Genomic DNA, 12,002 nt, shown 5'->3' with positions numbered 1-12,002 from the left:
GGAATTTGTGCTCTATACTTCTATTTATAAACCACATGATCCCATATGCTTTATTAAAGGGGCGGCACAGTGGTTAGCACCGCAGCCTCACAGCTCCAGCAACCCGGGTTCAATTCCGGGTACTACTTGTGTGGAGTTTGCAAGTTCTCCCTGAGTCTGCGTGGGTTTCCTCCCGGTGCTCTGGTTTCCTCCCACATGCCAAAGACTTGCAGGTTGATAGGTAAATTGGCCATTAGCAATTGCCCCTAGTGTAGGTAGTTGGTAGGGAAAATGTAGGGGACAGGTGGGGATGTGGTAGGAATATGGAATTAGTGTAGGATTAGTATAAATGGGTGGTTGATGGTCAGCACAGACTCAGTGGGCCGAAGGGCCTGTATCTCTAAAACTAAAACTGCTTTTTTAAACCTGTCCTGCCACCTTCAAAGATTTGTGCCATTTACTCCCTGGTTCATCCCCCTTCAAAATTATACCATTAAACTTGTATTGTCTCATTATTGCTCACAAAATGTATCACCTCACATGTTGCTGCGTTAAATGTCATCTGCCATGTGTTCGCCCCTTCCACCAGCTTGTCTATCCTCTTGAAGTCTATCATTATCTTCCTCATTGTTTACTTGTACATTGTACACGTTTCATGCCATCTACAAATTTCAAAATTGTGCCCTGTACCCCCAGGTCCAGTCATTAATGTAATCAAAAGCAGCAGTGGTCTTAGTAATGAGCCCCGGGGAACGTCACTGTATACCTCCCTCCAGTTGAAAAAGTGGGCTGTGACTGTGTTACCCATTGATTTCAATGTTCTGGGATGTTAGCCCCCACCCACTCACACCCAGTTGAATGCCCAGCATTCTTTCCCCATAAAACCCTGTACAGTCACTCAGCCAGCCAGTTTCCATTAAACTCCCCAGATGTTGTACACTCCTGTCTACTTGTCTGGAACACAGAGTTGACAGTTATGCGGTATAAAGGAGTTGCCTGTTGGGGTGAGGTACTGTGTGCCTCAGGTGTGGCTTTTAATGAGGATTTTCACAACAAAATGAATATTTGCAATGGAAGTTTGTTACTGAGATTTTTATTGAGATGTAAATCAATAATAGTACAGGAGCAATTGAATATAATCTAATCCTTTCTAGCAGACTGTCAGTTACAGGACTGTCAAGGTCATAGATGAATTAGTAAATACTTAAATCACACTCACTCTCGTGCACAATCACCCTCATATGTCCCTCATTTACACACTCACATTCTCACTTGCACTGATTCTTACACTCACATGCACACCCGCACTCACTGACTCACACAAAGACATTTACAGATACACACACACGCTCACAAGTCACATTATAAAACGAACAGTCACTAACAATTGTAATAGTTACACTAGAGTTGTCACAGCTCGAACCCATTTTTTGATTGGCTTGATTTACAGAGATTCTGAATCACTAAGATCCGCTGATTGCTTTTTCGCAGCATCTTTGTTCGTATTTAAGCATCATTCAAACAATTGTGTTTTTTTCTCTCCAACCATTCATTGTAAAACATCAGTCACATGTTCCACCAGGAATATATTCTTTAACTAACTGCCATACTGTTACAGTGAGGGCCATGCATATCGACCAGTGAGGGAGTGTATCTGAGTGTGAGGGATCTAGGACGGAGGAAAAGTGGGAGAGAGAGGAAAAGGGAACAAGAGAAGGAAACAAGGATGGGAAATGAGTGGGAGGGGGAAAGAGATGGAAAAGGAAAATGAGGGAAATGGGACCTGGGGGGTAAGAGACACAGAAAGCGGAGCAAAAGTACAGAGAAGACAAGAGGGAAAGATGCAGAGAAAGGGGGAGAAGAGAGCAAAAGTGCACAAGGGGGAAATAAGAGAAAGGGGAGGAGAGGAAAGAAAATGAGATAAAAGGGAGGAGAAAGGGAGAGGCACAAGATGGAAAGAGAATAGAAAGTGGGAAATGAAGGAAGGGGAGGGGAACACGACAAAGAGAGAGGGGAGGGGACATTGAACAGGAGTAATTGGGTAGGCAGCAGAGAACCAGAGACAGTAAAAGACTTCAATGGGAAGATGGCAGGGCATTCACTCGTGAGCAGAGCATTCACTCGTGAGCAGAGCATTCACTCGTGAGCAGAGCATTCACTCGTGAGCAGAGCATTCACTCGTGAGCAGAGCATTGCGTGGAGAACTAGACATTCATTGGTGAGGAAGGTATTTACTCGTGAGTTAAGTACTCATGAGTGAGCAGGACATCCAGAGAGAAAGGGGGACAAAGGGAAGGGGACAAAGAGGGGAGCAGAGGGACACAGGAGAAAAGGAATTGGCGGGTGCAGGAGGGGAAGGTAGGGAAGAGAGAGGACAAGGCTTTGCTTCTCCATTACTTTTACTTTTGACTGCTTCACCAGTTTGGACCCAGTACAGAGATTATTCCTGGCAGTGAGCAGGCAGAATTCTCTTTACACAGGCATTTTTTTTTAGCGTTTCTTGGAACACTCTGCTTGTGCTGTGCCTTCACTCTCTGTGCCTGTCACACTGCTGTCATCCCTTTGGTCTCTCTCCACGGTGCCTAATCTCTGTTCCTGGGATCCTTCATGCATGGGGCTCTCACTCAGGCCCCTCGTGTAGTCTTGCTCCACACCTGTATCTTCCACCGCTGCTGCCTCACATCCCACATCTTCCACTTCCACACTTTCTTTCTGGTTCTTGGGCTGGTCACGTTTGAGGCAGAGGTAGAAACACACTGACAGAAAGACAGCTGAGAGAATCAGTTCAGAGCCTGCCATGTAGAAGATGAGCTCATAGTTCTTGAAAGCATCAACCAGATGCCCTGCAGGGAGAGTCAGATAGTCAGAGATTCAGCCCTTTCATCCCATCTCCAACCCAAACTCCACTTGGAAATGCTGACTATCCCGTTGCCTATTTCAAGACCCATTGGGCAGGATTTATCCCGTGGGGTTTGGGACCCTGGCACTGGGACCGAATGGGGGCTCCGAGCCCACACTTGCTGTGATCCAGACCGGCGGTGACGTTTTCCAGGAGGCGGCCTCCTAATTGGCCGCCTCGGAGTTCACCATCCTTGGGGGGTCCGAATGCTGCCAGCCCAATCACAGGTCAGCCCCACCGGGAGCCCTCGGAGGGGTCAAAATAATTGAATTTTTTTTTTTTAAAGGAGGGCCAAGCAGGCAGGTCCCTTGGATCAGAGGGGAAACCCCCTCTGGCAGTTGTTTGGCCCGAGGGTACAGCCCTTCTTGCCAGTGGTCCCCTGTTTGCAGGATGGATCCCAGACTGCCACAGGGAAGCTATCTCAATTAAGCTGGAGAGGTGGCGAGGAGGGGACACCCCACCGCTGGCAAAATGCTGCTAAGTGCTCTGAATGGTCCCTAATTGGGGCCTTAAACCTGCAGATTGGTCACCTGCCACCTTACAATTGGCAGCAAATCTGCATTCCTGCTTACCCCTGGGAAAATTCCCCGCAGTGGGAATGCGCAGGGAACTGTCCCGACATGGCTCCCCACTATTTTAGTGGGCAGCCCCCACCCCCCACACTCAGGAGAATTCTGCCCTTTACATTAGAACAATGCAGTAAGCAAAGGTCACAATAACAGAGATATTTATCATGGCAAGGAGGAGAGTTATATAAAAACTAGTAACTAACCTCGCCTTTGTAGCAGATACAGGAAACAGCCCAAACCTGAGGGTGTTTGAGTTTGTCCGTGTGACTGTGTCTGTATCTCTCCGCATGAGGGAGGAGTGGGGCAGTTGGGGTGGGGCTATTGAGGGTGGGGTATTGATGGGTGGTGTTTCTGGAGTCTGGTTGTCACTGACCTGCCGATGGGGGCCCGATGAGCACAGCGAAAGCTTCGATGAGCAGCAACAGTCCAATGGCACTGGGGAATTTCTGGGAGCCCACGATGTCCATGAGAACCTCGAACTGCAAAGCCCCAACCATCCCATAGGTCACACCGAAGAAAATGCAGAAAGCGACGAGCCCGGTGTAAGTCGATGCCTTGGCACTCAGCACATCCGTCAGCCCATTGCACAGCATCGAGAAACTGAAGAAATAGGCAACTCGAGGGCGGATCGAATCCAGACCTGCCACAATCCCACTCAGCGGCCGGACAAAGATGTCAATGAAGCCAATAATGGAGAGCAGGAAAGCAGCCTCGGTATCAGCCACCCCTATGTCTTTGGCGTAGTTAACAATCATAATCGGAGGCACAAACAGCCCCAGCACTAGGATGAACTTGGAGATGGTGTAGATGACAAAGTCTCGGTTCCGGAATACGCTGAAATCCAGCAGCTTCTGGTTCTTTCTGCCTGCACCTTTCTTCCTGCCACTGCCCTTGGTACTATTGCTGGTCCCAACTTGTTCGGAATTCTCCATCTCCAAGCTGGTGAAGTCACCCTTGGTAGCAGGAAGCATCTCCTTTACCTCGGACTTGTCTTTGCTGCTCCCTTTCAGACTGTCGAGAGGCCTCATGACAGCCCCACATGTGCAGCAGTTGAGTAACAAACCCCCCATGATGAGAAAGCCCCCTCTCCAGCCATAGTAATCCAGCAGCACTTGTCCGAATGGTGAGAGGGCACTGAGGAACACTGGGCTCCCGGCAGCTGCCAGTCCATTAGCCAGCGGCCTCCTTTTATCAAAGTACCTGCCCAGCATAATGAGAGAAGGCTGGAAGTTCATTGCCAATCCCAGACCTGGCGGAGACAGAGATAATTAATTAGCTCTAAACGAGGACAAGCCCTTAAACATTGAGGATCGGTCAAAGGAATGATCCTCCCCCATTAGTTTGTCTAAAATGCAAGGTCAAAGTTGAATTCAGTGAGGTAAATGAAGTGGTTACACAGTACAGGGGTGAAACAAAGATTCCAAAGGTGGAACATTTCTGAATAATCAAACAGGAAGCCACTCGGCAAGTTCCCAGTCTAAAGCATCTTAATTATTAAGATATTCTTTTAAAGTTGGGACTCAACATAAGAGAAGTGCAGACTGAGGGAGTGATCTGATTGGGGTTTATAATATGAAGGGATTAGATTGCGTTCCTGTTGACAATTTTGTTCGACAATTAAATAGGTTAGGTAGGATCAGTGGTCACAATTTTAAGCTGTGTAAGGCCAAAGCTAGATTAGATGTCAGGAAGAAATTCTTTTTCCAGAGAATATTGGATCTCTGAAACAGACTGCCACCTTATGCAGCAGACTCCAATTTGCTCAATTGCTTAAAACGAGCTGGCTATATTTGTGGTTGGGGCAGGCATCGCGTCTTACAGAAAGGTAGGAATTCCGGGTTAGTGATCTCCTGGGCTAGATTTGATTGTCCTGTTGGGTCATAGAGGAATTTCCCTGATTTTTTTTCCCCCAAATTGTTTTGTAACTTTTTTTTCACATCTCCCAGGGATCATATGGTTTTAGGTGTATATATTGTGATACACCAGCTATTACAATTGTGTGGGACAGTCTGGATGGATGGACTAGAGGGTCTTTAGCTATCTGTATGTTTGGAAATGTAATGCAGTCAGGGATTGAAGGAAAGACAGGCAGAGAAAGAGAGAAACTGGAGGAGAGAGACAGGGAAAGAGGGGGAGAGACTAAGGGACTAGGTGAGGGACAAAGATGAGGGAAGAAATAGAGATAAAGACTAAAACAGCAAACTGCATTGATATAGTGTCTTTAATGTAGTCAACATCACCAGCAACGAGGCCATCCTCCTGCAAAGCCAACTGCGTTGGGCGGATCATGTTGCCCGGATGGACGACAGTAACCTGTCCAAGATCGTGTTGTATCATGTTGTAAGGAACAGAGGGGCCCCATGCAAACGTTTCAAGGACTCCCCGAAGAAGTCCCTCTCTGTGTGTCACATCGACCATCACCAGTGGGAAGTACAGGCCGCAGATCGTGATGCCTGGAGATGCTACATCAGGAGGGCTACAGCCACCTTTGAGACTGAGCGAAGAACCAGCACGAAAGAGAAAAGGAGAAGGGTCCATCCAATTGTCCCCAGCAGCGAGTACATCTTCACTTGTACCCACTGTGGGAGAATCTGCCGTTCACAGATAGGCCTGACTAGCCATCAGTGGGCCTGCAACTGATGACTACAACCTTCCCGAAGAAATGCCAAGAGAGAATGTAGTGAACAGTTCCAAAGCATACAGATGAGAAATAGGAGGGGGCTGTCACATCTCAGGCTGAAAGAATCACACTTGAAGGTTTACCAGGATGTTGCCTGGTCTGGAGGGCATTAGCTATGAGGAGAGGTTGGAAAAACTCGGATTGTTTTCACTGGAACGACGGAGGTGGAGGGGCGACATGATAGAGGTTTACAAAGTTATGAGCGGCATGGACAGAGTGGATAGTCAGAAGCTTTTTCCCAGGGTGGAAGAGTCAGTTACTAGGGGACATAGGTTTAAGGTGCGAGGGGCAAAGTTTAGAGGGGATGTGCGAGGCAAGCTTTTTACACAGAGGGTGGTGAGTGCCTGGAACTTTCTGCCGGGGAGGTGGTGGAAGCAGATACGATAGCGACGTTTAAGAGACATCTTGACAAATATATGAATAGGAAGGGAATAGAGGGATATGGGCCCCGGAAGTGCAGAAGGTGTTAGTTTAGGCAGGCATCAAGATCGGCGCAGGCTTGGAGGGCCGAATGGCCTGTTCCTGTGCTGTACTGTTCTTTGTTCTTTGAAGTCACAGATTTAACTACATTTGCTATCTGACCTTACCACAATCCCCCAGGTGAAATGACTCCATAGTACAGAGAGCTCGTTTCAGTTTCTCTTCCAAGTATCGTGTAGTATCTAATACTCAAGCCCAAACATACAATCAGCCATCATGACAGGGGCCAAGGATAGATTCTCAGGGGACACCAGAGGTAATAGAACAGGAGCAGGAAGAGAAGCCATTGCAAGTGATTCTCTGGCTACAATTAGATAGGTAAGAATGGAACCAGGTGAGAGCAGTCCCACCCAGCTGGACAACAGTAGAGAGGCATTAGTGGAGGATGGTGTGGTCAACCATGTCAAAGGCTGCAGACAGGTCAAGAAAGATGAGGAGGGAAAGTTTATCTTTGTCACAGTCACATAGGATGTCAGTTGTGACTTTGATAAGAGCTGTTTCGGTACAGGGCAGGGACAGAAACCTGACTGGAGGGATTCAAACACGGAGTTCCAGGATAGATGGGCACGGATTTGGGAGGCAACAACACTTTCAAGGACTTTGCAGAGGAAAAGGTGGCTGGAGATGGGACAGAAATTTGTGAGGGCGGTGGGGTCAAGGAAGGGTTTTGCAGAGGGATAATGGCAGATTTGAAGGGGAGGAAGGCAGTACCTGAGGAGATCACATTCCTAACTCAGAATTGTATCCCAGCACCATTCAAATACATCGGATTTGCTGTGACACGCCCATAGGGACATCCTGAGCCAAGCTCCACAGGTTCAGTGATGCTGATCTCGTGTTGCTGCTACACAGGGTGTTTTCATGGAGGGAGGGTGAGGTGTGTCTGTCACTTTGGTTAACGTTTGTCATCAGTAAATACCATGAAAGGGTCAGAGGGCCTGATAATCTTTAAGCATTTAATTAGTCTTGGTTTTCCAATGCAACGTACCTGTAACCACGCCTGCAGTCAGGTAGAGCTGGGTGATGTTTGCAGAGAACGAAGCCAGTATCATTCCAGAGGAGGCCAATAAACCTCCGACCAACATGACAGATCGGCACCCAAAGCGGTTCACCACAATACTGCACAAGGGCCCTGTGACAGACAGCAGTGCCAGTGAAGTGACCAAACTATAATCGACAAACAGCAACAGAACATTCAGCAAGAGTGGGATTTTACCCAATATCATGTGGAGCTTCCTTGGAGAAAAGCAGGATCCAAATCATTTAACAGCAAACACACCCTGAGATGCTTCCCACAGGGGGAAGGGAATTGGACACTGAACCAGGAAGAGTGAGGCTAGGCAGAATGACCAAATGCTTGGTCTAAGTGATAGGTTTTGAGAAGGTTTTTAAAGGTAGTGATCAAGACCTGGATATTGACAAATCTGTGTCCTTCAGTTACTGACCCTCCTGCCCCTGGAAACAGTTTCTCCTTATTAACTCTTATCAAAGTTATGATTTTGAACACCTCTGTTAAAGCTTCCCTTAACCTTCTAAGGAGAACAACCCCAGCTTCTCTCATCATTCCACGTAACTGAAGTCCCTCATCCCCAGCACCATTCTTGTAAATCTCCCTCTGTCCCCTCTCCAAGGCCTGGACATCCTTCCTAAAGTGCGGTGCCCAGAATTGGACACAATACTCCATCTGGGACTGAATCATTTAGAGAGGTTTCTATGTCTCCAGCTCTCAGTGACTCTCTTGTTCCCTTGTCGCTAGTAATCTCTCCCTCCCAAAGGCTGCACTTTTCAATGTGATCATATTCTCAAGCTTGAAAAGACCAAAGGGATTAAGAGATGTTGACAGCATTTGTGAACACTGAATACAGACTCCTCTGGGAACTGATTCCTACAATCCATCAGCTGTAAAAGGCAGCAGAAGGAGCCACGTTAGTGAGGCTGGCATTGATTCTGACCCCTTGCCCCTGTTCCCATCTCCCCTTCCAACTCCGCCAACCCAGTAGACTTTATTCTCTGGCACTGTGCATGATTCACAGTGAGGCTTAACAAACTGGCAGTGAACCACAGAGACTGATTTACCTCTAAGACCCACCTGTGCCATAGAGCATGGCGAGTATGATGGAGGAGATCCAGGCAGTGTCACTGTAACCAATGTGGAAATCATGCATTAGTTCCTTAAAATACACACTGACAGCTTTTGGGAATGCATAGGAGAATCCAGTGATCACAAAGCAACCGGTGAGGACCATCCATCCCCAGCCTCCATCAGGGGGATTGACTGTCTGTGAGCCTCCTGGGTTACCCATCAGCACAATCGGTACCTGAAAAACAAGAAACGACTTCAGCAAAGAAATAAAGAGCAGCAGCTGGAGACAGGAGAGAGACACATTTATACCAACCCAAACCCATCCATACCAACCCAGACCCATTTATACCAACCCAGACATATCCATACCAACCCAGACCCATTTATACCAACCCAGACCCATCTATACCAACCCAAACCCATCCATACCAACCCAGACCTATCTATACCAATCCAGACCCATCTATACCAATCCATACCAACCCAGACCCATCCATACCAACCCAGACCCATCCATACCAATCCAGACCCGTCTATACCAATCCAGACCCGTCTATACCAACCCAAACCCATCCATACCAACCCAGACCAATGCACACCAACCTAGACCATCCATACCAACCCAGACCCATCCATACCAACTCAGACTCATCCATACCAACCCAAACCATACCAACCCAGGCCCAATCTTACCAACCCAGACTTATCCATATCAACCCAAATCCAATCACTGACCCAGACTCATCTACACCAAGTCTCGCCCTACAACAGCCTTTTCCTCTTCAGGTATGGTAGCTTAGTGGTTATGTTACTGGATGAGTAATCCAAAGGCCTGGACTAATAATTTGTGAGGTATGAGTAAAGGTCCCATCATAGGAGTTGGGGAAATTTAAAATTAATTAAATAAATCTGGATTAAATTGCTAGTCTCAGTGATTTCTCTAGCCAAAGTCCCAAAGGCTTCTCTCCCCATTAGAGACAGACAGTTGGTGATGTATAGCTTGAGGGTCACCACTCCTCAAGCATGGGGCAAGGTGAGGAGGCAGGCCTCCATGAGCTACCACAGCGAAGATGGGGATTCAACCCGACGCTGTTGGCGTTTTTCTGCATTTCATGCTAGCCGTCAAAGCTAACCAACCCCCCCCAGACGTGTGCTCTAGGTGAGGCTCAAACTCAAAGCCCTCAGCATAGCTTGCTAATTGTACTGCTCAATAAATACCACGTACAAACCAATTGCACCACTGGAGCTGCAGTGTTAGTGACCATGGAACTGCCATATTGTCATACAAGCCCATTTGGTTCACTATTGTCTTTTAGAGAAGGAATTCTGCTGGCCTATATGTGACTCCAGGCCCATGGCAGTGTGGTTGCAGACTTCTCTCTGAATAGCCCTCGCAAGCCACTCACCCATATCTAATCACTACAAAAAAAGATAATAAGATCACCCAGCGTCAACCTAAGCATCGGATTCAGACGCAAAACAAACTCAGTATAGTCCACCTCACCAACATCTGGGCACTTGTGCCAAAGTTGGGAGAGTTGTCCCACAAACTAGTCAAGCAACAGCCTGACATAGTCACACTCACTGATTCATACCTTACAGCCAATGTTCCAGTCTCCTCCATCACCATCCCTGGCTGTGTCCTGTCCCACCGGCAGGACAGACCCACCAGAGGTGGTGGCACAGTGGTTTACAGTTTAGGAGGGAGTTGCCCTGGGAATCCTCAACATTGACTCTGGACCCCATGAAGTCTCATGGATTCAGGCCAAACATGGGCATGGAAACCATGCTGATTACCACCTACCACTCTCCCTCAACTGATGAATTGGTACTCCTCTATGTTGAACACCACTTGGAAGAAGCACTGAGGGTAGGAAGGGCACAGAATGTACTCTGGGTGGGGAACCTCAATGTCCATCACCAAGAGTGGCTCGGTAGCAGCACAACTGACTGAGACCTGAAGGACATATCTGCCAGACTGGGCTTGTGACGGGTGGTGAGAGAACCAACAGGAAGGAAAAACATACTTGACCTCGTTCTCACCAATCTGCCTGTCACAGATACATCAATCCATGAGAATATTGGTAGGAGTGACCATCGCGCAATCCTTGTGGAGACAAAGTCCCAACTTCACACTGAGAGCACCCTCCATCGTGTTGTGTGGTGTGCTAAATGGGATAGATTTCAAACAGATCTAGCAACTCAAAATTTGGACAGACTAGATGAAAGCAGGATGTTCCCGATGGCGGGGGAGTCCAGGACCAGGGGTCACAGTCTAAGGATAAGGAGTAAGCCGCTTAGGACCGAGATGAGGAGGAATTTCTTCACCCAGAGAGTGGTGAACCTGTGGAATTCTCTACCTCAGAAAGCAGTTGAGACCAAATCATTAAATATATTCAAGAAAGAGTTAGATACAGTTCTTAGGGCTAAAGAGATCAAGGGATATGGGAAGAAAGCAGGAACAGGGTACTGAGTTTGGTTGATCAGCCATGATCGTATTGAAGGCAGTGCAGGCTCGAAGGGCCGAATGGCCTACTCCTGCTCCTATGTTTCTATAAGGCGCTGTGGGCCATCAGCAGCAATAGAATTGTGCTCAACCACAATCTGCAACCTCATGCAGATCCCTCACGCTAACATTACCATCAAGGCAAGGGATCAACCCTGATTCAATGAGAACTGTAGGAGAGAATCACCAGGAACACTTAAAAATGAGATGCCAACCTGGTGAAGATGAAACATAGGACTGCATGCATGCTAAACAGCATAAGCAACATGAAATAAACAGGGTTACGTGATCCCACAAACAATGGATCAAATCTAAGCTCTGCAGTCCTCCCACATCCAGTCATGAATGATGGTGGACAATTCAACAACTGACAGCAGGAGGAGGCTCCACAAACATCCCCATCCTCAATGATGGGGGAGCCCAGCACACCGGTGCAAAAGACAAGGCTGAAGCATCTGCAACAATCTTCAGCCAGAAGTGCTGAGTGGATGATCCATCTCGGCTGCCTTCTGAGACCATCACAGAAACCTGTCTTCAGCCAATTCGATTCACTTCACATGATATGAAGAAACATTTCTGTATACTGGTTACAGCAAAGGCTCTAGTACTGAACACTTGTGCGCCAGAACAAGCTGCGCCCCTAGTAAGCTGTTCCAGTACAGTTACAACACTGGCATCTACCCGGCAATGTGGAAAATTGCCCAGGTATGTCCTGACCACAAAAAGCAGGACAAGTCCAACCCAGCCAATTACAAACCCATCAGTCTACTCTCAATCATCAGACAAGTAATGGAAGGTGTTGTGGA

General features: G+C 47.6%; 1 protein-coding gene across 1 annotated transcript; it reads right to left on the bottom strand.

The window, feature by feature from the left end:
- Nucleotides 1-1,108: 1,108 nt before the first annotated feature.
- On the bottom strand, nucleotides 1,109-9,361 carry slc16a8 (solute carrier family 16 member 8). Its single transcript, XM_068019905.1, has 5 exons — nucleotides 9,329-9,361; nucleotides 8,697-8,925; nucleotides 7,596-7,739; nucleotides 3,821-4,696; nucleotides 1,109-2,822 (listed from the first exon to the last, which is right to left on the bottom strand). The coding sequence occupies exons 1-5, from the start codon at nucleotides 9,359-9,361 to the stop codon at nucleotides 2,470-2,472; spliced, it is 1,635 nt and encodes a 544-aa protein (XP_067876006.1). The 3' UTR covers nucleotides 1,109-2,469.
- Nucleotides 9,362-12,002: the final 2,641 nt, after the last annotated feature.

This window comes from Heterodontus francisci, chromosome 41, assembly GCF_036365525.1.
Source record: "Heterodontus francisci isolate sHetFra1 chromosome 41, sHetFra1.hap1, whole genome shotgun sequence".
Taxonomy (NCBI): Eukaryota; Metazoa; Chordata; class Chondrichthyes; order Heterodontiformes; family Heterodontidae; genus Heterodontus; species Heterodontus francisci.
Note: the sequence above shows the minus strand (reverse complement) of the source record. Positions and strands in the feature narration are given on the sequence as shown.

Bases quoted from the DNA above. Each gene is read 5' to 3' on its own strand.
- slc16a8 (XM_068019905.1), bottom strand. From the start codon at position 9,361: ATGGTTTGGGTTGGTATGGATGAGTCTGAGTTG. The intron at 8,926-9,328 runs GTATGGATGGGT...CTTGTTTTTCAG, and splicing joins GTATGGATGAGTCTGAGTTG to GTACCGATTGTGCTGATGGG. The intron at 2,823-3,820 runs GTCAGTGACAAC...CTCTCCCTGCAG, and splicing joins CATCGGGCCCCCATCGGCAG to GGCATCTGGTTGATGCTTTC.